The sequence below is a fragment of the Pteronotus mesoamericanus genome, unplaced genomic scaffold, assembly GCF_021234165.1.
Source record: "Pteronotus mesoamericanus isolate MK-2021 breed Mesoamerican mustached bat unplaced genomic scaffold, CSHL_Meso_final contig_130, whole genome shotgun sequence".
NCBI classification, from domain to species: Eukaryota; Metazoa; Chordata; class Mammalia; order Chiroptera; family Mormoopidae; genus Pteronotus; species Pteronotus mesoamericanus.
In genome coordinates this window covers 29,309,046-29,335,559 of record NW_026555060.1, presented here as the reverse complement: position 1 = coordinate 29,335,559, position 26,514 = coordinate 29,309,046, and the positions used below count along the sequence as shown (strand labels likewise).

Genomic DNA, 26,514 nt, shown 5'->3' with positions numbered 1-26,514 from the left:
GCCGCCCCTCCTCCCCCGCCCCTGGCCGCTTCGCCCACCACCCCGGGACCCCCCGCCCCGGGCCGCCCTGCGCGGCGCCCCTTTCCGGTCAGTGGAGGAGCGGGAGGAGGGGCTGGGGGTGAAGCCCTGGAGCGGGTTTGGGTTGCAGTTTCCCTGCGCTGGGGGAGGCTGTCCCCTCCTCGCCAGCGCCAGGCTCCTCCCTCTCTCGCGGATGACACTAGAACCTCCTTAAGTTGCGTCGCGCCACAGCTGTCTGCGAACACTGAGCTGCCTGGCGCCGTCTTGATACTTTCAGAAAGAATGCATTCCCTGTAAAAAAAAAAAAAAAAGAAAGAAAGAAAAAAAAAAAGAAAAAAAACTGAGAGAGGGAGGGCGAGAGAGAAAGAGAGAGAGAGACAGAGAGAGAGAGAGAGACAGAGAGAGAGAGACGGAGAGAGCGAGAGACCGAGCAAGCCACGCAATCTGACCGAGCACTTTCTGCTCTTCAGGTCACACGCCTCCTCCTCCTCCTCTCTGCTCCTCGCTACCCAGGTTGGTACCGGCGACTTTTATTTTTTTTAAAGTTTGATTCCCCCTCACACCCTCTGCCTTTGGGAAAACTTTATAATATTTAAAACTCAACCCTCCTCTTTTGGAGAGTTCCTAGAGGCTGGAGGAAAGGTCCCGGGACCGGTGTCCCTCGGAGGGAGGGAGCTGTCTTCCGAGTTGGAAAGGCTCAGGCAGTCCCGGGCTCCCGGGAGAGCCGGACGTCCTTGGGAGCCGTTCTCTCCCGGCTGCACCCGGGTTTTCCGAGCTCCGTAGGAGGCGCGCGTGTGTGTGCGTGTCCAGGGGCGCGGGCGCGGGCCGGCGGCTCGAGGGCAGGTGGTGCCACTTCATAAACTCAGGTGCCAAGGTACTTAGGAGCTCATCCAGGTCTCCCTTTCTCTCCTTTGCAGGTGACTTGAGGAGGAACTCAGCCTCGGAGCCTCTGCAGAGGAGCTTCACTTGCAGAATCCCAGCTGTCCTCGCCCCGCTTTACAATTTGGTCCCCCTTTAATCTTTCCGTACTTGTTTTTTGGAATTTCTTTTTTCTTCCTCTTCTCTTTGCTAAGCTACCACTCACAAGAGTTTTTAGGAAATCTCCTTTGCTTACCTTATCTTTCCACCTTCCCTATTCCTCTATTGAAAACAAAACATTAGACGATCCCCGCTCCTCCGACGGCAAGCTCACCTGCATAGCCTCGGAGCCCCAACCTCCTGACCTCCCAGACCGACCGCCCTCCCTCTCCACGCGCGGGTTCCGGGCCCGGCGAGAGGGCGCGAGCGCAGCCGGGGCCATGGAGGTGACGGCAGACCAGCCTCGCTGGGTGAGCCACCACCACCCCGCGGTCCTCAATGGGCAGCACCCGGACACGCACCACCCGGGCCTCGGCCACTCCTACATGGACCCGGCGCAGTACCCCCTGCCCGAGGAAGTGGATGTACTTTTTAACATCGACGGTCAAGGCAACCATGTCCCGTCTTACTACGGAAACTCAGTGAGGGCCACGGTGCAGAGGTACCCGCCGACCCACCACGGTGAGTCCACCCCGGGTGCGGAGACTCCACGCGGCCGCCCCCGCTGCCCCAGGTCGGGGAGGCAGGGAGGGACCAGGGGTGAGGAGACAAGCCAAAGCCCCCAAGCGCAGTTAGTGCTTCATTTAAAAAAAAAAACTGGGGCCCGGAAATGGGCGAGGAAGCTCGCTCGATCGTCATGAAAGAGTGTTTTTCACAACAGTCGGTGAGGCGCCTCTCGGCGGCTGGAGTCCCTGGGGCCTGGCGCTCACCTGGCGGGCGCGGGGTTGCAGTCCTGACTTCCCGCGCGGCCGCAGGTCGGGGGCCTCCGAGGGCCCAGGCGCCGGGAGGGAGGCTCTGCCTCCGCAGCCGCGGCTTCCTAGCCGGCAGCCGGCGCCAGCTCAACCCGGCTCAGGCTCGGTTCTTCCAAAGGGCTTCGCTCCCGCAGTTATCCCGTAGTTTCTTCTGCCAGCGATCACATTTCCAGAAAGGCCCGAGATACGTCTTTCGTCACATCCCCGATTTTGACCTTTTCCCAAAGCTAGTGCATTCGGTTTCTAGGCAGGTCTGCTACCTCTCGGCCCGGAGGAATGGAATTCTGGTGCTTGAAGGGGTTTTGGTGGAAAGGCGACTGTCCTGAGGCCGAGACACAAGCAGTTTCCTAGATTCCCGGCTGCACAGAATTTTCCTGCGGCTTTGCTTTTAGATCGCCTCATTGCTGCTTCCGCAGCACTGGCCTTACTCTCTCCTCCGGCCTACAACAGTCCATTAGGCTCCCAAAGAAGGTTGAAGATCCACCAGGGTTTCTTTTCCTGGAGGAGCGATTACAGTGGTCTTGCCTTTTTTTTTTTCTTTCTTTCTCTTTCACCTTGGGAAGTTTGGGAGTTTTGAAATATTAAAAAGAAACGCAGCCCTGTGTAGTTAAGGGGCAAACCAACGCGGCTCAGGGGCACGGGTACTTTAAAAGAAGAAATAGAGGCAAAGTTTCAAGCTGAGAAAATGTGAGACTCTTTCAGTCCCTCCCGACAGAGGTCTGCCCTAGTCCCCTACTTAGAGCGGAGGTTGGCTCGGATGACAGGGCCCCTCCGGCAGCAGGCGTCCTCCGCCCCGCTGTCACCAGGTTTAAACAATTGTTTCTGCGGATGGGGCGCTCTTTGCCCTTGTTCTGTGCAGATCAGCAGTTAGGTGGAAATGCGTGAATGCAGACTTGATATTATTTACTATACTACTTCCTGCATAATCTGAATCTTGACCCCTTGGTGTTCAGAGAATTCTCCTTCCCCTCCTCTCTCCTCCCCTTCCTCTCTCTTAAGATTTTAGTTTCAGTATTGTTCTTAATGGTTAAAATACAACGTCAAAAGCTGAGGCAGGTACTGGATTAAAAGATCAATGTGCGTGGATTTGAACTTGCAGTTTAAATTTCCCCCTCTCAGAGTGTAAGGACTTGTTTGGGTTATGGCTACCTTCAAAAGGTGTAGGAGTGAAACACACATGAAATGGAATTTTGTGTGTCAGAAGCTCAGCCAAAAATTAACATATCACACTGGTGGAATCACAACTTTGAGGACATCCGCATCTTAGTTTATTTTCTTGCATAGGGTTTGGGAGAGTGAGAAAGGCATCCCAGGGTACAGCCTTGAAAACTTTCTCCAGAGTGATTACAGTGTCCCTGCAAATCCCATTTCAGGCCTTGCCAATTCTGAGCGAGCACTGAAGTAGGGTTACATGGAAGTAAACCCTAAGAACCCCCCTCTCCTCTCTTCCCAGCCCTTTCCTTCCTGCTCTGGGCACCCAGAGCTGGGCACTGCTGCTGGCCTCTCTCCAGGCCAGTGGATTTCCCTGGTGTTGAGAGCTTGTGTGGCCAGGCTCAGCCCTTCAGGCCTCATCACTCACAGCAGACTCTTATCAGGTTGGCTGGGATTGGGTCTAGGATGGGGGACCCCAGGCCATTGAAGGAAGGCAATAAATCAAGTCCAGTTCTAGAGAGGGATCTCAGGGGATGTGATTTAGAAAGTGCATCTGGAGAGACCAGTAACCCAAAGGGCCCTTCTTCACTCCATTGCAGTACTGCTTGGGCGTCAGACATGGGCCCTTCATTCTGTGGGGTTTGATGGGACATTTGTGCAGGAGAGAGGGGTGAGGTGTGTGCTGGCCAAGGTACTCATGGCACGACCTGGATTGGACAGAGTGGACCTGCAGCCCAGGCCCAGTCGGTGTTTGGGGTTTTCCTGACAGGGAAGCTGGAGTGAAGGGGAGAACCCCCGAGTGGTCTGAGGGCGTCGGGGCTGCTCTCACTAGCCTGTCTATCTCCTGCCCTTTCCCGCAGGGAGCCAGGTGTGCCGCCCGCCGCTGCTGCACGGATCTCTGCCCTGGCTGGACGGCGGCAAAGCCCTGGGCGGCCACCACACCGCTTCGCCGTGGAACCTCAGCCCCTTCTCCAAGACGTCCATCCACCACGGCTCCCCGGGGCCTCTCTCGGTCTATCCCCCGGCCTCATCCTCCTCCCTGTCGGCGGGCCACTCCAGCCCACACCTCTTCACCTTTCCGCCAACCCCACCGAAGGACGTCTCCCCGGACCCGTCCCTGTCCACGCCAGGCTCAGCCGGCTCGGGCCGGCAGGACGAGAAGGAGTGTATCAAGTACCAGGTGCCGCTGCCCGACAGCATGAAGCTGGAGTCGTCGCACTCACGGGGCAGCATGACCACCCTGGGAGGAGCAGCCTCGTCGGCGCACCACCCCATCACTACCTACCCGCCCTACGTTCCAGAATACAGCTCCGGACTCTTCCCCCCAAGCAGCCTGCTGGGAGGCTCTCCCACCGGCTTCGGGTGCAAGTCGAGGCCCAAGGCAAGATCCAGCACAGGTAGGCGCCTCCTCTCCCCTGGGGTCCCTTCTCTTTTGCCTCTTCCTTCTCCTAAATCCAGGGTTGGGAAAGGAGAGCCCAGCCTGGTCCTGCTGGGTGCTTCTCCAGACCCCTCTGAGGTTTGATTTCTTCCCACTCTCACAGTGCAAAGAAAGAGGTGTGTCCCTTCTCAGTCTTCAGAGCAGAGGGGCAGTGGGATCTAACTTAACCCCCCAAAGAGCTGAGGAAGGAAAGAGACAAACCCAAACACAAACCCTCCCCTGCCTGCTGGAGGACCTCTGGGTTCTGCAGTAACCTTCTGTCAGTTTCCAAGACCAAATGGAAGACGAGGGAATAAGTCCTTAGTGTTTAATGCTAAAACGAAACCTCCTGCAACCTAAACAAACACAGGTTCCTCCTCTGACCCTTCCTGGCCTCTGAGTCCCTTTGACTATTCCTCTTGGCTCAGCTCAAACAGGGTCATTCAGTCAACAGAAGACAGCCCTTTATACAGACATATATAAATAAAGTGTGTATATATTTTTGCAGTGGGCGTGACCCTGCAAAAGCTGTCCACATATTCTTTGCATGGAAAAGGGGGCTCTCATGGTAACTTCTGGGAGAGCAAGGCAGGCTCTGCCCCAGGGAAATAGCTGCATGTAAATCAAAGAGAGACAGGACCAGTTAGTTACCTGCAGCCCAGGCAGGGGCAGGGAGGTGTCTCAGGACATAGTCCTCTATTGATCCTGAAGCCAGAGGAGGTAGGAAGGACTGCAAAAGATCCCCAGGTGTGTGTCTGTGCTTCCTCTCCTTACCCTCTCCCCAAAAAGCACACCCTGTCTTAATAGCTCACTGCTTTTCTTTTTTTTTTTTTTCTGTTGGGGCAGACACTTGCATTAACGCCTCCCACCAACCCACACAAAATACTTTTTCTTTAAAAATGAAATAACCCACCACCGGTGTCGTTTCTAACCAAAGCAGCTGGATCAGAAAGTTCGGCATTCTCTGAGATGAGTTTTGGTTACATTTTTAGAGATGATTTTGTGAAGACTGTTATGTCTCCTTGGGTGGGTGTGCCCATTTCAGGGTGGGCACCTCTGTCCCTGTCCATTCCCACCGTCTTGCCTCTGTCTTCTATCTATGGAGTTTCTATATACAAAGATGTGATAAGAAACCACTTATTATTTATGGGCGTGATGAGCAGTATAGAAACAGAGCTGGCAAAACCCTGTTTAGAAAACTTGTGAGGGAGGGCTCTGGGCACCCAGTGACCATGAGATCAGTTTTCAGGGTTTTTTTCCAGGGTGACATTCACTCCGACTGCCTGGGCAGGACTGTCTCTATTTAGTTGATATGTTTTAGCTAATCCAATTATTTTCAGACTGCTGCACGCGACAGTTGCATTGTTTATCCCGCGCCAGGAACTTTAATAGAGTCCGGATGCGGTTAGGCTGACAGAAAAACTCAAACCTGCATGTTCAGTACATGAAAGTCGGCAGAGGGAGAGGGAGGTAGGCTGCTGGTGGAGTCAGAGAGAAAGCAAGAGGGAGAGCGGCGCGGAGAGTGGCCTGGCTGCCAGCTCAGTGTTGGGGGGGAGTTGCATGGGGTGGAGGGTTCGAGAGAAATGGGCGCAGCTTTCTGCAGAAAACCTGGGATTAGATCGAGGCTTGGGGGCTGATTGCAAAGAAAGCAGACCGGTGTATTTTGAGGTAGTGATGGGATTTTGTTTTTAAGTTCTCTTTTCTGGCAGGGCTAAAACTTTTGGGGGAAGATCGTGGTATCTGAGGCTGTGGTGGTGGTTTGTGTGTGGGGGAAGGGACAGAGTGCCTTTTCCAAAGCCTCTGTTTTCTCTGCCCTCATTTCCATGTTTGATCTTCCCCCGTCCCCACACACACACCTTCAGCCAGGCCCTCGGTTTAGTCTTTTCCTTTCTCTCGTTTCTTTCCTTAAGACTCTGAACACGAACATTTGGGAGGGAGTGGGGGGTGAGCTGCGGTTTCTCTAAACCAGAATCAGGGTACCCATATACCTATTTCATTTTTTTTTTTTTTGGTGGGGGGAGAGATGAGGAGACAATTTAAATTTGGCTTTTTACTTCCTCCTCTTATTCCTTTCTCACAGTCAAAAAAACCAAGGCTGGCACACCTGGGCAGTGAGGGAGCTGGTACTTTTGGGAGTGTGGGAACAAGGAGAGGAAGTGTCTAGACCCTCTTCTGTGTAAAGTGGGTGGAAGTGATGGGAATTCTCGAGGAGGGGATTCTCTTGGTTTTAGTGGTTGCCTTTTTTTTTTTTTAACCTCTTCTTTGCACTTGCCAAAGGAGGAGACAAGAGACTGAGAAGGTTGTCACATTTTGGAGAAACGGTTGAGCTGTGGTTAGGGCACCTATTGCTTTTCTAACCAGGGCTGGCTCCCGGGATATATCTTTGCAAACAAAAGAAAAAGCCTTTTTGCAAATGGCCAATTCTGAGTTCCCCTCCTGTGGCCGTCTCACTCTACCCTCTCCTTCACAACTGCCTGCCCCTGCTCCCAACCCCTGCCATTCAGCCCAGTTTCAGGATTTCAGTAGGAGGTGAAGGGGTGTTTGAAAATGGCTGTTGAATGTCAAGAGACCGCGCAGCTTTGTGGTTCTTGTCACCTAAGAGAGAGGTGTCTGTGTGAGCTGCTCACACCAGAGGCAGTGAGTGAGGAGAAGGAAAGAAAGCAGGAGATAGTCAGGGCTTCCATTAGGAAAATTGGTTGTTTGCTGAAGCCACAGACTACAGACAACAAGGAGAAAAAAAAAAAAAACTAAAACCCACACAAGGTAATCTCAAACTTGCGGAGTGAATCAAGACAGAAAATTGCTCTACTGAGCAGAGCCTTGTTGAAGAGGCAACCGTTGCTAGCTCATAAGGTCCCTCTGCAAAGGAAGCTGTCATCCTCTCCACTGCTTGACAAAGGAGAGGAAATCAGACTAATCTCATCAGACTGGGAGATTCCCCCAGCCCAAAGTGCTTAGGAGCAGCGCAGCCAGCCCAGAGCCACAGCCGTTGGGGTGAGAAGGGAGCTGGAGAAACCTCATACCAGCTCTGCCGGTGCCCAAGTAGGAAAGAGACAAAATGGTTGGGAACTTGAGAGGCCCCTGTCTTGGTAGGTTGGGGAATAGGCAGCCCAGCCAGGCCAGCATCCTTGTCCCCAGAAGGGGCTTGCCTGCCTCCTGGCTCTGACAGCCCCTGGCACCGCCTCGCCTCCGCGCCCCTTCCTCCTTCCTCCATGCCTTCCCCACATCCGCGGGCCACAGCCCTCGGGCTTGGACCCCAGTGAAAGGTGTCTGGATGCAGTTCAGTTCAAAGCCTTTTTTGAGGACCGATGGAAGCAGATGGGTCCCTAGAAGGTGCTTTTGGCACACCAGGACCATGTTTTTGTAGATAATCACAGGGGTTCTTGGAAGAATCTGTGTAGACCCTGGGTTAAGAACCTTTTATTTCAATTTTCAGCAAAAGAAATAATAATAACATCTCTCCTAACCCTGTAATTAAAAAACAAAACAATACAAAAAAAAAAAAAAAACCCCAACAAACTGAACAAAAACAACTCAGCACCGACATGGACTCCAAAGTGAAAGGAGACAAAACCTTCTTTTCTTTCCAGAAGTTCTTTTCTGTCTTCAAATTTGTCCCTGGAGAAAAGCATGGGTCACAGGTGTAAGCTCTCCATTCCCTGATTCCCTCATACTGGGTCTGGGGGTCTCCAAAGGTAGAACAGGCCCCTGCTCCCACGTCAGCCTGCCCTCCCCGTTAAGAGCCAAGATTCATCAGTGCCTTGCTGGGTTTTCCTCTCCCAGCCTAGCGCAGCCGAGCCTGTCTTCCTGGTAGTTTCGAGTTAGCTAATTGATCTCTTAAAACAACATTTAGGGGCTCATCCTTCTCTCCTACCATTCTCCCAAACCTCCCACCCAGCACCCCACCTGGCTTCCTCTGGGGAGGTCCAGCTAGTGGAGCTACTGGCTCCTTCAGGGTTGAAACCAGCCCCCTACTATGGAGGAGATGCTCCTTTTGGGGGGGTCCCTTCTCGGCAACCAGGTGGGGAGAGTAGATCCCCAACAGCAGGACAGGTTCACCCAGAAACAGTCCTTCTGCAGAGGGTGGAAAGCAATCAGTAAGCAAATCACATCCCCCCCTCCGCCTGTGTCCTAAGGTGGTGTTTTGAGGGCTCCCTTCCTGGAACTTTCCCTCTGGAAGTAGGCCTGGCTCACTCTCCTGCCCCTGGAGTGAGCGCTGCCCTAACCTTGCCTGGCCAGTTTTTGTTTATTTTTGTTTGTTTGTTTGTTTTGGAGAAAGAGCAACTGCAGGCAGGCTTTGGTTAAGGAGCAGACCAAGAGCTCTCCCCACCCCCGTCCCTACCCGCCTGTTCTTCTGATCTTGTGCCCCTCACTCTGCCTCTCTCAACCTGCTTGCTCGCCTGTCCCTTTCCCTCCCCCATATCTCCAGATCTCCAGGTTCCTTGCCTAAAGATGGCACTTTGGTCCCTGTCACAATGGCTAGGAAACCATGGAAAATCTTGGTCTTTTCTAGGGGAAAAAAGATGGGGAAATGAGTGGACCCTGCTGGATCTTCATTTATTACTTGCCAGCCAGGGACATTTACAGTTTTATTGGAAATAAAATCTAAAGCCCTCGCCACTGAAATCAATCAGCCAATTGATCGATTTATTCATCTGTTTACTATCAGTTTATCTATCTCGCCATTGATTCATCTTCCCTTTCTCCCCATCCTAATCTTTATTATTTAATCAATCTGTATAGACAGACCTGGTGATGAGAATGGGTCACCTTTGTTTTCCTTTGAGGGAAATGAATGGAATGTTTGCCTCTGCGTGTGTGGTGCTCAGGATTTTCTCAGGGCACTATTACAGCCTGAAATTTGCCCTGGTCCTCAGCATTGGGCAGGCCCAGAACAGGGGCCTGCTGCAGGTTACTCAGCGCCTCTGCTGTGTGTATGGGGTAGGCCATGAGCTGGCCATCCAATAACTGTTTTTAGCTTAGCAACCACCTTCAAGGGAGACGGGGGTGGGAAAATTCCCCACGAGAGGGAGAAGAGAGAGAAAAAGTTCTCATTTTTAACTGTCACCCCCTAATTCCATGCCCTGTCATCTTTTCTGTGGTTTTTTCCTTCCATAAGTGACTTATATGTGATCTTGTTTCCAGAAGGCAGGGAGTGTGTGAACTGCGGGGCGACCTCTACCCCACTGTGGCGACGAGATGGCACCGGGCACTACCTGTGCAATGCCTGTGGGCTCTACCACAAGATGAATGGACAGAACCGACCGCTTATTAAACCCAAGCGAAGGCTGGTGAGTTGTCTTTGGGAAGCACTGATCCAACACTAACTATTTGGTGTTTTTCATTTCCTCTCTCCAGGAAGGAGAGCTTTCTGCAGGAAATTAGCAGGACAGCTCAAAATCATATAAGCTTGCTAGAGATAGTATTTGTTTTCCCCTTTTTCATTTTTCAAATTAGACATACAGAAAAGCTTTCTCTCTCTTTATTTCCTCTCCATGTTTCATAAATCACTTACGAAGTTTTAAGGGTGCTGACTTCTTGGTTATAAAATCTGAAATTATTTGTTAATAGAAGGAGCGCTTTAACAGGACCAGTACCACTGATTTGAGGTGCATTGATAGTTGCTGTTTGACAGACAGAGTAACTTAGTGTGAGTTTCCCTGTCTTAGTATGAGTATGGAATGTCCAAGGCACCCCCTCAGAACTTGGTCCTGCCGTGGTAGAGGTGGGGTCTGGGAAGTGATCACAGCCTCAGTGCGGGATGAATCTTGTATCCCAGTGACTTCAGCTTGATGTGACCAGTTAACAGGGTTTCCCAAGCTGCAGCCATCGAACCCAGTGGAGTTTTTCACAAGTAAGGGCTTTCCACAGGTAATTCCTGTGGGAAAAACTGTGATTCGTGGCTTGCTTCTTGGTGTCACCACGCATTTGGTCTTAGAACCCCTTTGAACTACTATTGCTAGGGTGCTAGGTTTTTTTCCTCCTTCTTTTTACTTTCTTAAACTTTTTGACCCTTAAAAATACCTGAGAAAACCTGGTACCGCCAAGTATTTATTAGGAAAACTAGCTGAAATTCATTTGTCAACTTCGGAACCTTGGGCCAGCTTGAATAGCAAATGCATGTATAAAAGCAGGCTTGGCAAATGATAACTCCAACCACCGTCCAGAGATCAAAATACTTTTTGTGGCGATGACATTCACTACGCAGAGAGGGGAAGAGGGGGTCTTCCCCATGCAGATTAATTGATGAGGCAGTAGCCATCAAATTCTAAGCGGGGGAAGATCCAAATCCTTTTTTTTTTTTTTTTTTAAAGAATTATGTGTCTTCCCCATCAGATTTTAGTGCAACTCAACACCTTTCACATCCTCTTCAGAAGGAGGAAACACTTTCTAGGGATGGAAGGGCCCATGTGACTAATTTTTGGCAATTCTTGGTCTCTAGGCATTATTCTTTCTGATCTTTGCCCCTTTCTCCAACTTTCTCAACCTCCCAGTCCCCATGCACTTTGGTATTTTTTTTTCCCTTTCTCTCATGTGCAAAGCTAACTTCCTAGGAAAAAGCTGCCGGATATCTGAGCACTGGAGATAACTCATAAACAACAACTCAGCTTCCCTGGCCTAAACGTCAAGATGTTTGAACGGATCAGAGCAAGACGTGTTTGAAAAAAATATGGCTGGAGGTGTTAGCACAGAATGAATATGATCACACCGCAAAAGAATGTTCTGAATCACTCAAAACCTGGCCTCCGTAAAAAAAAAAAAAAAAAAAGTAAAAGAGAAAAAAAGAAAAACTTAACAACAAAAACCTTTTTGTTAAAAATAAGTTATAGTACTATTATTTGGGCTTTTTTTTTTTTAAGGTAAAAGTGAAGAAGGAAAAAGAGGAAGTAAAGTCTTAGAGTATGGGCTGATTGATGAGCAAGAGTGTATTTGACATTTTCTTGGGGTTTCTCCTGTATGGGCAGATTGCATAGGAGGCTCTACTTGCATTTTATATAATTTTGTCTTCATTCACCTTTCATAAACAACCTCTAGACTCTGAGTAATAATTACTTTTTTAATTCTAGAGTTCATTGGCTGTCACATTTTCAGCTGTCTCCTCTCTCTTACTCATCTGTTCCTGGTGGTTTTATATTTTTAGTTCCATAGAATTTATATACTCCATCCTGAGAGATGCTCAGAGCACATTCAGGATTTTTTTTTTAAGCCCTTTGATGCATTTGATTTCTGAGTACCTAGAACTTTTCTGTTTTTTGTTTTTTTTTGTATATTTTCTGTCCTTCCATCCCAGCTTCACCTCTCCAGTTTCTTATTTTCCTTCCTGCACATTTTCAGATTCACTGACCACCACCCAGACCAACGTGTAGATGCGTATCTAACACTGAATAAACTCACACAGGAAATGGGAGAAAAGACTGAAGGGAGGAGCCATAGAATTATTTCTGCAATGTCCCTGGGATTTTCATAGGTTTAACAACCAGCTGAGTAGCTTGCTTTATTAAAGTATTTTGTCTCCTAGTGAACCAAACAGTATGCCTTTGAGAGATTCTATATAAATTTACATAAAGGCTATAGACCGGAGATGTATTCTGAGTCTGCTCTTATTTCTGAAACTGTCAGTACGCTGCAAAGGATGCACGATGGACCTCGTCACTTGGAGTTCTAATTTTACCAGTTGGCCATATGTGCTTGTATGATACGTTCCAAGTTGTTGGGCTGGGAAATCCGGTGCCTGAGTAGATATTAGTCTACTATATCCGGGTATTTCTTTTAAAGGTAAAAAAGTACAGGAAGATAATAATAATCACATAATAACATAATTGTCAAAATCATTAAGCACTGATTTAATGTATTATTTTCTTCCCAAGAGTACAGAAGAAACAGTTATTTAAGTCTTAAATTATCACATTTCAGAAATTAGGCAGGTGGGGTTAGAGGCAGCGTTCTTGGGCTGTACTGAATTATTTTCAAAATGGACAGCCAAAAAGTAGAACCTTTTTGATTATGGCAGACAAAGGCTGTTTTTAATGTCCCGTTTCTTAGAATGCAAAAAACAAAGAATTACTACTACTACAAAATGAAGAGGCTCTATTATTTAAGCCTGTAGGATGGAGGAGTGTATCTGTGGAACAATTTAGTGGCTTTGAAAGGAAAGGAATCAGTCTGGTTAATTCAGAATTATCACTGGGTTTTCCATACTTGGCAGCCTCGGATCTTTGGCCCAGCATTTTGCTTGATAGAATATTGATGGAAATAGCTGTCGTTTTTGTCCCATGCTTTTATAACCATGCCAGAAGTTTTTCTGATCAAGCTAGCTGAATTACAATTCTTCCTCTTGCCTTTGGTAATATTTTTGACTTCAGGGGCAGGAGTAATTTTGTAGTTAAAATTTTCTTCTTATGTTGTCAAGGGTGGGTGGGGCTGAGGAGTTGAGAGAGATGGAATTTAGAAGTGACCTGACTATTTTTTTTCAAAAGTTTTTGAGTTTTGTGTTTTTTTTTAACAGCGTAGACATAGAGAGTAATCCCCTTATAAATGTGTGTCAAAAAAGTGAAAGACAAATTTCCCCTTTAAAAGAAATGAAGGCAGTGACACAATTAAATAATTAAAATTCAGGTTGAGGCTGACATTCGACCTGCAACTATTGTGGTCTGTGAACAGCAAATAGAAAATACCTAATTTCCAGAAGGTGGAATGAGATGAGAGCAGGAGAAGGGGCCGTGTTCTTGTTGAAGACCAAAATTTCTTCTTCTTTATAGTTTGCCTCATTAACTAAAAGGCACCTAAAGAGAATGAAGATGGCTGTCACCGTGAGTGACAAAGTCTAAAGGCGACCAAGTCTGAAAGCATAGGTTGTGTAAATTGAGGATGGCTGCGAATTTGCTGAGGTCTGCTCACTTCAGATGTCCTGCTTGTTGCTTCCTAAATTATACACCCCATGAGTGCAAACATCACACATGCACAGACATTCTTACTCCGTTAGCGCTCTGTTCTCTTTATAAGCCAGCATTTCTTTATTTGGGTCCATAAAGTGCTTTTGATGCTTTGAGGATTGCTCTTACTTTGCTGTTAGTAATCGTGATGGCCAGCAGCCTCGCTGAGAAGTGATAGTGAAGCAGTTGCATTCGAAAAAGAGCTCTTGGGGGCCTGGTGTAGGAGGCTACGGAAAGCCTGGCAACCAAACTAGTTTGGTTAATTCAAAACTGCACCCATAGAACTAAACACCTGGAGGACTTTGTGGGATGGGGATGAGAGGAAAATTAACTCAGAGGGTGGTGTTGGCCTTCTGCTCCTCCCAGATTCTACACAGGAGCATAGCGGACTAAATTCTGACCGCTTGGCTATAGGCTGACGCACTCGTCTGCGATGGATTGGCTATATTTTTCTTCTTGAGGCTGCTTTTGGGGATCTTCCTTACTTTCATGTGGGCCACTTGCTAGTTTTGATTTCAATGATAATTTTTTTTAAGTCTGTCTCTGTAGTTCTGAAAACACATTTTCCATTTGTTTTGATTTTTTCCCCTCCCGTTTCCCCACTCCCCAGTCGGCAGCGAGAAGGGCAGGAACGTCCTGTGCAAACTGTCAAACCACCACTACCACTCTCTGGAGAAGGAACGCCAATGGGGACCCTGTCTGCAATGCCTGCGGGCTCTACTACAAGCTGCACAATGTAAGTGTCATGGGGACCAGCCACAGCCGTCTCCTTTGCTGACAGTGCCCGGTGCACAGCCTCACCCTTTCCCGGTCCCCTTTCTTGATCTGCATTGCCATTATTTGGGCCAAACAACAGGCCAGATAATCAGTGCAGCAGGCTCTAGGGTAGGGCGCGGCTTCGTACACTGCAGCCTTGCCGAGAGTGCACGGTTTAAAGGCAGGACAGTCTTCGAAGGTGCGGAGAACACCAGGAAACACCATGTGCGATGTAGCAATCGGGCACGGGTGGTGGGACTGGCCTGGATTTTTAAGGGAAAAAATCTTCTTGGAAAGCAGAAGAAAAGTCACCATTTATATTTGGATATTTCCTTGTGGTTTATACTTAGGGCAAAAAAGAGGAAGAGAGCGAAAGAGAAAAATAACTAGAGCTATAAATGCAAGGCACACAAATTCCTGAAGTGGAGAGGACCAAGGTTCAGTTACTGAGGGGCAAAACTCTTGGCTTTCCCTGTACTGTGAATTTTAAATGGATTCTCTGTATAGAAGCCAGGAGATAAAGTGTCTGAGAGATTACTAGGGAAAAGAAACTGCCTTTACTTCGTCTATGTACCATATGAGCAGAATGATAATTGCCCATCAGTCACCTGGGTTTAGCCCTGTCCTTTCTAACCTTTTAATTTGGGGACCTCCCGTGTTGCGATGTCTTTACCTTAAAAATTTTCCCCGGACAACTCTGGCCGACAGGCCGTGACCTAGCGAGGCCTGAAGTTCGCAATAGTCCCAAAGGCAGCCTTGTCATTTCCTTCCTCCTCTCACTCTCTCCTTTGGCTCCGTCTGATTTTCCTAAAATCCCTTGGCCGATCTGACTTTGGCAAAGTCTGGGGCTGAACAGGGAAAAGGCAGAGCTTTGTGCCCACGGCCATTCCGGCAGTCAGCTCTTCTTACCCAGGAATACCTGGGAATTGGGGAGGAAGCATTTCTGGTTAACTTTTTTGAGTCACAGGGGAACTTCTCAGGGTCACCCCAGCACCTTTGTTCTTTTTTACCTTTTGGGAATAAGCTGATGAGATTCCCAGGGGACCTGCAACACTCACCTCCCTGCCTTTGGTGTGCCCATCTTGACACAGGGCCTGAGCAGGGCCAGGACTGATGGGACTAGAGTCCCTCCTACAGTAGGTTCTTCTCTCTGAGATCCTGGGACTGTGGTCTGTATGCATTTATCAGCACTGGAGCTCAAGTCCTGTTTTTACTTGGGGGAATTTACTTGCTCATTGCAGTGGAGATAAGCAGGTTTGTGATTAAAATCTGGAAGATCTGAGGCATTAGAGTTTCTGAGCTACCCAGTCATCTGCACAACCTTTACAATTATTTTGGGGTTGTTGTAATGTATGGTTTTCAAAGAACTTTCATGTTACCTGAGCATAGTGGAACCTCAAATGGTCTCATAAGGTAGAGAGGGCAAAAATTATTGTTATTTCTGGTTTACTTGAAGAATTATGACTCAAAGAAGCAAGTATTTGTGCAGGGGAACAACATGCTGGTGAAGTGGGAGAGGCAGGACCGATTTCAGAGTAGCAGAAGCTTTCCTGCGAAGCGTCAGGACTGACAGGGGCCAGTGGACACTAAATGCTTTCTCGATTTAGAGTGTGCCCAAGTTCCATTCGAAGCAATGAATTGTGTGTGTTTATATATTCTTTCCCATTTCCACAGAAGTATGGGAAATAGGGGAAATTAACAAGCTATACATTTCTTTGACTCCTTAGCTATGACGAGATGTGATCTTAATTGTGTCCAATCTAATAAAAATATTTCTGAAGAATAGGAATTTCTCATCAAATCAAAGTCCAGGAACTCTCTTCACTGCTCATTCTCCCCCCTGTTCTCCGTTAGCTCCTAACTTCATGGCTGAACTCCAGTGGGAGAAACACTTGCTCATCAGCAAGAGCAGTTCTTTTGTTTTCTCTGGTTTAGTAAGAATTCACAAAAAAAGCTATTTTTGTGTATTTAACAATAAGAGATAATAATCTATTAACGTTCTTTTTGTGTTGTTTTGTTCTGCCCATCAAGATACCTACATATGTAAGCCATAAGTTAGTTCCTTTCTGCTTATCTAGGTGTTTAGATAACTACCTATCTCAGTATCAGTGTATCTAGGTGGTGTTGGGACTAGTTATCTGGGTTTGTGTGGCTATCTGTGTAACTAGATATTATATTTAGATATCTGGCTGTGTGTATCTAGATATCCGGGTAAAGAGCTGTGTGTCTAGACATTATCTGGGGGAAGATTTGATGTGACAGTAGATTCCTATCACCTTTGGAGGCAGCACCTTTACCTTGATTATAACTTTGAAGAAGGAACCCAGAGATATTCTTTTTGGCAACGACCTTTTAGCTCCTCCGCTATCACTCATGCTGCTGTCCTGGCACAGGGGGGTAGTCAGGTCTCAGCTCCAGGGTGAGGTTCTGCCTCCCTCCACGGGGACCTCTCCCGGCTCAGCTCCAGGAAGCTCTGTGTTTGTTGCTTCCAGAAGTATGGCCGGTAGGGTAGCCTGTCCCTCTCTGGCTGTTCAAATTCTTTCTTCCTTAACTGTTGTTGGCTCGCTTTTGGAGCAGACAGGTAGACCCTGGAATCATGAGAACCTTCTTCTTTTTTTCCGCCCTTGAGGACCCAGGAAGGGGAGGATGTTTTTCTCCCCTAAGGAGTCAGGAATGAATGAAACCCTGACAGTCGCTCCTTGAGTTGCTTTGGCATATTTCTCTGGAAACTTGGCCAGATGGGTGGTTTGCTACACGGGGCAGATGACTGCTATTGCTGTTAATCTGGTTCTGACTCTTGGTGGAGATTAGTCTTTGTGACTTTGTAATGTCCCTTCTCTTGATTCACCCCACCCTTCAAAGTAGATGTATTTTGAAAACAAAAACAAATGAGTCTTACTGGAGAAGAGAGAGGTGGTATGCTGTCTCAGAGGCTGGAGACTTGGGATCTTTCAAGTAGGCTCTGGCCTCTGTCTATTTTGTTCATTACTGGTCTTAGATTTTTAGGATGAGAATACTTTCATGCTAGCACAGTACTTTGCACCCCCTAAGTGGTAATTAAATACTTGTTGGTTGGTAGTTTAGCTGTTTGTCTAGTTATAAACGATTAGTCAGAACTACATAGAAATTGTAATTTTCAATCATGCAGTTGCTGTGACATGGGCAAGAGGGGACCTTTGGAAAAAAACATGTTGTATTAAAATATGACCCCAGAACATACAAATTTCTGAGGAAGATTGGACATCACCTCTCATTGCGAAAAGGCCAGGCAGAATAGAGACAGCCACAATTTACTTTGAATCAGGGTGCAGTCCTAGTTTCTCAGGGCAGGTGGACTTAAGGACTTCAGATTGTTGCAGTGTTTTTAAAGTCCTGACATGGATTTTAGATGAGTAGACAAATGTTATTTCCCCTTGAAGATTTCTCAGTTGTCTCCATTCTTATGAAATATTCTAAGGAGATCTAATGCAGTAAGACAAGTTCTGTTTTAGGGAAATACAGTCATATTGGGTGGGTCTCCAGGATAAGGTCCTTGGGAACACAGAGCTCCCTGAGGCAAATTTCTCCCCAAATGACTGATGTGGATGAACATAATTAATAACCTCCGCTCGGAACACCTTTCCTGTGGTCTCTCGGTTTCTGAAATTGGTAGAGGCCGACAGTGGGAACTCCGCTGCAGACCTAGCCTGCGGGACTCTGGGTGCCCGGGAAGGAGGCGGGTTGGGGTGGGAGGAAGGGGCCCCCTGAAAGCAGATCCCTGAGCTGGGGCAGTCAGAGGAACCTGTGTTGGGGTGTGAAAGCCTGCACCGTTTCAGAACCAGCAAAAAAGTAAAAAAAAAAAAAAAATTGATCTCTGTTTAGATTAACAGACCCCTGACCATGAAGAAGGAAGGCATCCAGACCAGAAACCGAAAAATGTCTAGCAAATCCAAAAAGTGCAAAAAGGTACATGACACGCTGGAGGACTTCCCCAAGAGCAGCTCCTTCAACCCTGCTGCCCTCTCCAGACACATGTCCTCCCTCAGCCACATTTCGCCCTTCAGCCACTCCAGCCATATGCTGACCACTCCGACGCCGATGCACCCGCCGTCCAGCCTCTCCTTTGGACCTCATCACCCTTCTAGTATGGTCACCGCCATGGGTTAGATTCTCTGCTCGATGCTTAAAGGTCTCCAGGCGAGAGTCCCTCCAGCCCCTTCTACGTGCATTTTTGCAGGAGCATATCATGAAATCGAGAACTGATGGATATCTGTTTTTTGACGGCAGAAGGCAGAATGATGTTTGCTCCTTTCGCCGAGGAGCTCACTGTGGTGTCTGCATTCCCAATCACTGAATCTGGATCCCATTTGTGAATAAGCCATTCAGACTCATATTCCCTATTTAACAGGGTCTCTCTAGTGCTGTGAAAAAAGATGCCGAACATTGCATATAACTTATATTGTAAGAAATACTGTACATTTGAAGAAGACTTTATTGCATCTGGGTAGCTGTAAGGAAGGCACAAAGGATGCCAAGAATTTTAAGGAAGATGGGGGAAATCAAGGATGGAAATTCAGAAGAAACTAGGTCTGATGTCCAAATGGACAAACTGCCTTTCACTGGCCACAGGTGTTTGATGCATTAAAAAAAGAGAAAAAAAAGAAAAAAGAACAAAAAAAGTTGTAGGCGAATCATTTGTTCAAAGCTGTGGGCCTCTGCTTAGGAAATGCTACGAGTTCGGGCAATCGGTGTTAACGCTCACGTTTTGCCACCGAGGGTTTCAGATAGCCTTTTCCAGGCCTACATGCTGCGTGATCAAGTCCCTGTAATTGTTGTTTGTATGTATAATTCAAAGCACCAAAATAAGAAAAGATGTAGATTTATTTCATCATATTATACAGACTGAATCGTTGTACAAATTTATTTACTGCTAGTGTTAAGATCTGCTTTTCTTGTTTAATATTTTCCTTCTCTCTCAATTTTTGGTTGAATAAACTAGAGGACATTCAGTTGACCTAAGGTGATTGTGCTCCGGAGGGCTTCTTTTCTGTTTTGCTTTCTGATGATATTTATTAAATAGCTTCCAAGGGTACTGCAGCATCTGTCGTTTCACTCCTTCCGCAGTCTGTGCTATGAGGGTAGCAGTGTATGAGCTACCACGTGCATGTCAGCGCCTTAGGCCGGACGGACCTGGTCCTGGGAGCAGCCTGGCTGATTGTTAGCTCTGTTGTGTTCTGTGTTAGTGATCACTGCCTTTAATCTAATCTGTTGGAATAATAATATCAAATAATAATAAAGTGAAACTATTTTAAAACAACCCAACAACATCGTATCAAAGTGGTGGCCATGCTCTTCTAGAACCTGGTAGCTCTAGCTAATTTAAGAAAAAGGAGTTTAACAAGAAACAACATCCAAACGTGTTAAGTTATTCACTAGGAGATGATGCAAACTCCAGACCATCCACATTTATTCCTTCGGGAAACTGGGCCCCTTGGGAGCCCTCTTTGTAGCCCAGAGGAATTTACCCTGGGGTGGGAGTAACTTCTGTGGTCCCTTAGTGAGCTGCAGCTTCCTCTTCCTTGGGCACCTCGAGTAAACAGTCTCGCAGGAGAAATGGCAAGATGTCCTCTCTGAGATTCCCAGGCGGACTGCAGCTGAGGGATTCCTCGAGGTTCTCTGCAAGATGTCAAGGAGCTGGGCTGACTCTTGAGTTCATTTCTGTTTTGCTTTTCTACTGTCGAATTGAATAATACCACCATGGAGAGTTTATTGGAATGTTCACGAAACACGAAATAACGATTTTGTAACTTACGCTGTATAGTTTCCTTTTCCTCTGTTGACCGAATGTGTAACTATGGCACACATTTAAAAGTCTCTGTTAATCACCTTTCTGCTTTCTTAGCAAATATTTTAAACCTAAAGCTAAATGTTGAAATAAAGGAGTCGAGAATCACTGAGATGCAAATGGAGATCTTACTGGGTCCTAATTAATGATCTACAATTCCGATGTTGTTCTCAGTTACCTTCAAGGCACCAAAGGAAATCACCATCCATTGCCATCTTAAACTTGGGAGGCTTTAAGGTATGGTTCCAATGTCTCAGGATTCACCACTTCGCCTCTTCATGAACAGATCTGAGTTAATTAATGCCCTTTCACCTTCAGAACAGGGAGTTCAAATTCTTGACATTCTTAGGGTGGGAGAAGGCAGAGTGGCGGGGGGCACATAGAAAAATCCCAAACGCAGTACTCTAGCTCCATTTGTTTTAGATACTACAGTGATAATGACATTTGATCTTAATTCCTTCTTCAGAGAAATGTCATCTTATCATTCTGTATTATTGATTTGACATTCCAAGATATTTCCAGAAGATATGAAAGATTTGAAAAATATATATGATTTTGAAAAATGTATATATACACATATATATGAACCTGAATCATTGGATTCAGTTTCTCCTTTAGAAGGTAATATGCTTTCTGGTTTCAATGGTTTTATTCTTCCTTCCTTTTTTCATTTAAAATAAATACAAGACACCATAGGGGAGCAATTCTAGAGTGGGTTCCACCTGGATAAAGAGAATGAGCTTGTAGGTCTAAAATATTACCGAAATAGTTTTGAGTAAATTGTATCCCTAATCAATTTTCAATCTGTTTTGCCTCACTTTTGAAATAGTTGCATTAGCTCAACCATAGATTACTTGAGAAATATGTGTGCAAGTTTGGATGATTTCTCTAAAACTTAAAAAGCCAGCATAGTAGAAAAAATCTACTATGTAGTTATTGAACAACGTTGCTATTTGTGAACTCCTCTTATATGTCTAACAGTGAAACTTCACAAAGTGAAAATTTTCAATTTTAGCACTATTTATGTATTCAACGAGTACCTAGCCAGTGTCTAGATTGAAGTCCATTTAAAACCACTTTTTGTTGTTTAAGCAGATCAGGAAATAGAGAAACCAAGACTGCAGTGTCTCATTCTTTGTGACATTTACATGTTATTCCCCTTTAAAAAAAAAACTACACTCACTGTGGTGAGGTTCCCATTTGGGCCTCTGGGTTGGTTGCCAAGCAGACAGCAGGCGACAGAAGTGGGGACACCCAGAGCTTGCCTTCTGAGATCAATGTCTATTTTCTGAACTTCACTAGGTTTTAAAAATTATTTAAAAGGCTGACTCCCCATCACAGGACTTCATTTTACTATTTCCTAAGCCTAGGACTCTGGGAAGGGAGCAAACTCTCCCCAGGTACTGCATGCCTGACCGGAGTCTGGTTAAACACCTGTTCACAAAATTAAAAATGTCCAAACTCAAATGCCATCCACTCCCAGTCTCTGATAACTTTCCTCACAATGCTGAGTTGTCTCATTTACATTTCAAAGGCTTAGCAGCATTACTGCCCCTTGTCCTCTTTTGTTACCTCTCCCTGTCCTCAACCCGAAATTGACCCCAAAGTCTAGAACCATTTCTGTGACCTCCCCGGGACAGCAGTCCTTATTGACTCCTCTGTCGGTAAATCCCCTTTGCTTTCCAAGCTAAGGAGAGATTTAAATGATTTTAAAATTAAAAATTAAAAAACAAAAGGCCAAAATAGAAACTTTAGAGTGATGGCACATTAAAATGCAAGTTTACCCACAGAACTCATATTTTAACCGTTCTTCAGAATAGCTGAGTAATACACCAACTCCTTTCCTGTGCTTTCAAGTGAAACAAACTTCTGGAAAACATTTCCTTTTTTGTTTATTCCATCTTGCTCAAATGGTGTGAATACACCCTCATAGTGAACTTGTCCACGCCCTTTGCGAAGGCCCAGTAAAGGGGAAACCCCAGAAATCGGAGATACTCATTGTTCATTTGAATATATGAAGATGACAGTCCCAGGGGTCTGGGAACTTGGGTTTGGTTCCTGGCTGTGCCACTCGTGAACAGGATGATCCGAGGCCATTGGCTCGATTTCTCTGGGAGTCAGCTCTGTATCTGTACAATTAGATGAGATGACCTCAAGATCCATTTGAGAAGAAAAATACCATGATTCCATTAAATTATTAATATTATCATCATCATCATCATTAATTTTTTGAGAACATTCTTTATTAGGAAAGGCCTCCTCACACCCCTGTCAGAATTTTGACCAGGGTATTTTAAAAGCTTGGAGTGATGATAGATAGGTCATGTGATTCCAGAAGGGGCTGGAGTTGTCCCACTCTCCTCTGTCCTTAGATTTTATCTTGTAAAACACAAATTAACTTATATTTTGTGACTGTCAACCCAGGACAAGAGTTAGTGTCCTGGTCTGCGGATTCCCTGCTCTTTCTGAAATGTGTCCAGGCCCCTGTTGAGGGGAACATACAGGACTTGCTTGTCCTGCTGATGTTGGCAGCATGATTCCCATTTCATCTATTGTGTAAAGAAATTCTGCCTGAGTGGTCAACGGGCTGTTCTAGGGGACAGCCAGAGTCTGGTCTGTCTTTTTCCTTGTGCCCCCATCTCTGGTTCTCTCTGGAGAAAGGGATCAACAGAGGAAGCAGACCAAACTTCCTCAGAGCTGCTCCTTTTAGGTGCTCCATGTGGACTTGGATACATCCAGGGTTTTCCTCACTTGCCCTTGAGTTTCTTTGCAGGGGACACCGGTACATTAGCCACATTGTTTGTGGTGCGTTTTTACAATCCCCTGTTATGTCGGTGTGCACAGTCTGGCAGGCTGGCATTGGAGTGGGAATTTGGAGAGCAAGCCCCCTCCCCCTGCCCATCCCCGTCCTGCCCTCCCCAGCCTGCCCCCACAGAACAAAGGCGCGTGTTACAAAACACTCTTCTGTACTGTGGTCCCAGTGAAAGCCCACAGATCTACAAACACCTAGAAAAGAGTTTGTCTTCCTCAGGAAGCCATTTTGGGCCTAGCTTGTGCTACTTCAGGATGTAGTGCAGGGAGAGGCAAGGCAATCTACTCCCAGAACTGGCTCCTAATTTCGTGAATTGGTCTGAACCAGATTCCACTGCAGAAAGATTGGCTGATGTCTGCACGATGCCTAATACTACCAGGTAGTCAACTAAGAAATCAACCAACTGGGGATTTTTTTATTTATAGGCCTGAGGGCATAACAAACTTCTAGAAAATGAAAGGTTTTTTTTTTTTTTTTTCCTGACTACACAGTTAGTTAATACTTATTGTCCAAACTTGTAAAGTAACCCCCTCACATACTCCAAAAAATTTTTTTCTTAAAGAAACAGAAGAAACCGAGGATTTCTTTTGGTTGCTGTTGACGTGACCGTGTGCAGTCTCGTCTCTCGAATAGCTGATCTCGAATGCCTTAGTGAATCCGATGGCCCGGGAGGGAGGGCGTGGGGGGTGGTGCTTGGGTAGAGCCTTTGGTCATTACCCAAGGTCATTAAAGGTCATTAAAACTCCTTTTTGGGAACTGAAAAGGGTCATTAAGTAAAATGCATCTTGTAAAAGGTGGTCGTCCTCTCCCTTCTTTCTCATGGCTGGGGGAAGCTCCCTTCCCTGTGTTGGGACTCTCTCAGAGCCATTGCAAGGATGGATGGCTGGCTCCTCTTGGGCACAGACACCGGGCAGCTCCCAACTCACCACTTGGTTCAGCCACAGCCCCACCTACAGAAACTGCCAACCTGAGCTGAAGCTGCCTGGGTTTCCCTCCATTGACATCCCATAATACTAAGTCAGAAATTCTCTTATGAGTTCTTTGCTGTAGGCACCCATTCCTGTGGGAGGCCCAAAAGCAGGTCTGTTTTCTATAAACTGACACTCAGTGCCTGAAGCCATCCTGTTCTTCACTCTGAGTATCTTCAAGGCTCCCCTGGTGGGGCAGAGTCGCCTGCAGTGCCTTTAATTTTTTTTTTTCCGCTGTTGTCATTTTTTTACTTGACAAAAATATGGAACACTTCACAAAGTTGCATGTCATCCTTGCACAGGGGCTATGGTAATCTCTGTATCGTTCCAATTTTAGTATACGTGCTGCTGAAGTGAGCGTGCCTGGGTGCCTTTAAGTGAGCTGGGCCTTCTTCAGAGAATTCCACGTTTCTTAGTAGTCAACTGATTGGGTCCACTCTTCTGAAAGCCACAGGACTCCTGACAACTGCCTGGAACCCTGGGGGCCTCCTTGGAGGACAGGGGGAAGGGTCATCTGTTCATCTTGACCCTTGGGGCTCATTTAGGCTGGACGATGAGAAGAATCAGACTGAAAAAATGGGTTAGGAGCTGTCACATGATACACATAGGCTATCAAACGAAGCCCACAACCTACCAAACCACTGAGAACTGATAGCTAAGGTTCCTGTTGAGCACATCCTGTGTGGAGGGCAAATTGATTTTCTCACTTGATTTCCTGAAAAGCCCTGTCAAGTGGGAAATTTATTATCTTTGTTTTATGGATAAGAAAATTATGGGGTAGAGAAGGCAGAGGACTTGCCCAAAGTCACACCCTGGTGGCTGGATTTGCTGGGACTTGGACCCAGTGGAGTGCAGAGCCTGCACCTTGGTGGAGGTGGCCCACGAGGAGCAGCCAGCTCCGTTGTATTCAACATGGCAGCCCTGTTACACATAAGACAACTCCATACCTTTTGTTGGATATGTAAATGACTCATTAGACACAGTGGCCTCTAATATGGCTGCATTCTGGTTGGGTGGCAGTAGATGGGAGTGTATGAGGTTCCACAGAGGCCTGGTAACAGATGCCAAAGAACACCAAAATCTGTGGCTCCTAGGCAAACTGTTTGCAAATGTCAAGTCCACTGCCTTGAGGAAGCCAAAATCTGTATTAGTTTCCTACTGCTGCTGTAACAAATGGCCACTGGTCTAAGAGCACAGTGTGGCAGGTGTGGTTCCTTCCACAGGCTCTGGGGGAGAATATTTTCTGCCTTTTCTGCCTTCCAGAGGCCTCCCACATTCCTTGGTTCATGGCCCTTTCCTTGTGTTGCTTCAGTTTCTTGCTTCCATCCTCACATTTCCATCTTCCCTTTGGTCAAAAAATAGTAGCCATTCTTCCCCCAGAGAAAGATATGATGGAGAAGTGAGAGTAGAGGAAGGGATCCTCTTCCCTCCCTCTCTTGGGTGACGCATGTGATGGAAAGCTGGGGAGTTTTCCTACTTTGCAAAGTTTACAAGCCCCAACTGGAGACGGGCCTGTGATCTTGTCCATATTTGCATCCGACATTAAGTCAAATGAAGTTGGCCTCACTGTCTATGCAGGTCTCCTCTGATACCACAGTGTTGGGTTAAGAAATACAGAGATGGAGAAATTCCTTTCCGAACCCAGAGCAGTTCTATACATGACTCTTAATCTCACAGGGCAACTCAGGGCCCTTGGACCTCAAGGTGAAGTGAGAATATGATCTTGTTCATCTTACAATGTGTTTATTGAGACACGTGGATGAGATGGACAGAGAGGAAGCTCTCTTTCTGGGTCTTCTTGCTACTGGGAACTTTCTGTAATGGTGGTATGTAATAAATGATAGAGGCCCCTGTTATTTTGCTCTTCTGAATTGTATGAAGTGAGGGCATTTCCACAACAGCATTTCACCTTCATGAAAATTTGATAGAATGAAATTTCAGAGTCTCTAGTGGGTAAGTAGCAGGATACATGTGGGTGGGAGCTGGCCTTCTCTTAGCTCCTAATAAGTTATAGCAAATAAGTGAGCATCCCTGGAAGAGGTTTATAATCTCTTTGGAGTTAACATCGTGTGTCTGGCAACAATTAAATTGTACATGTGGGTCTGGCTCACTGGTTGAGCAGGTTCTCATGCTCAGTCCTATGCTTATAACAGAGATGACAGGAGGGCCAAGCCTTCCTAATTGGATCAGAGGCCTAGAGCTGCCACTGGGCCTCCCTAAATGTGATTGGTGGTGGCACAAAGGGATGCCACTTGAAGCTGAATTCACTGTGCTCTGCTCCAGCTGGCGTACCACACCCCCGATTCCATCAAAGGCTGAATATCCAGTTTGTGGATTAGACAGGCCCCATGTGCATCTTTTCCTCATAGATTCCAGATCCAGCCCACTCCTCTGCCCCTTAACACATCTGTTTGAAGGGAAGGCAGGTCCGTGTACGCAGGCCCACCCTCTTTGCTCATCGCCAGCAGCTCCGATGCAGCTAGAGGTTTCCAACTGCAGCAAGTCTAAGATGAAGTTTGGGGATTAGGTGTCTCTGCTTTCCATTACCACAGATAGAAGAGCTGGCGGAATGTCTGCCCTCGTAGCCAGCTGGCTGGACAAAGGTGAAAGGAGAGGAGGAAAGAAAGAGTTATGTATCAATCCACTTTTTCCATCCCCACGGTCCTCTAAGGTGCCCGGCTGGCCTGTGTTTCCTCTCTGTCACGACCTGGGAAACTAAAGCTCTAGGGAACATATCTGGGTTACCCAAAGACACAGAGAGGCCTGTCCCCAAGGGCCTGTCCCAGACTGTGGAGGACTGCTGTC

General features: G+C 46.8%; 1 protein-coding gene and 1 non-coding gene across 2 annotated transcripts; one reads left to right on the top strand and one right to left on the bottom strand.

Moving 5' to 3' along the window:
* The first annotated feature begins 261 nt into the window (after positions 1-261).
* Positions 262-19,201, top strand: GATA3 (GATA binding protein 3). The gene is made up of 6 exons (XM_054590703.1): positions 262-531; positions 936-1,557; positions 3,860-4,396; positions 9,562-9,707; positions 13,960-14,085; positions 17,967-19,201. The coding sequence occupies exons 2-6, from the start codon at positions 1,317-1,319 to the stop codon at positions 18,249-18,251; spliced, it is 1,335 nt and encodes a 444-aa protein (XP_054446678.1). The 5' UTR covers positions 262-531; positions 936-1,316; the 3' UTR covers positions 18,252-19,201.
* A 4,765-nt stretch (positions 19,202-23,966) lies between these two features.
* LOC129087796 (U6 spliceosomal RNA) lies at positions 23,967-24,070 on the bottom strand. The gene has a single exon (XR_008530935.1). It is a non-coding gene; the product is annotated as a U6 spliceosomal RNA (small nuclear RNA).
* Between the last annotated feature and the right edge of the window lie 2,444 nt (positions 24,071-26,514).

Coding starts and splice junctions, on each gene's coding strand:
- GATA3 (XM_054590703.1), top strand. CDS start 1,317: ATGGAGGTGACGGCAGACCAGCCTCGCTGGGTGAGCCACCACCACCCC. Junction 9,708..13,959: donor TTAAACCCAAGCGAAGGCTG/GTGAGTTGTCTT, acceptor CCCACTCCCCAG/TCGGCAGCGAGAAGGGCAGG. Junction 14,086..17,966: donor TCTACTACAAGCTGCACAAT/GTAAGTGTCATG, acceptor ATCTCTGTTTAG/ATTAACAGACCCCTGACCAT.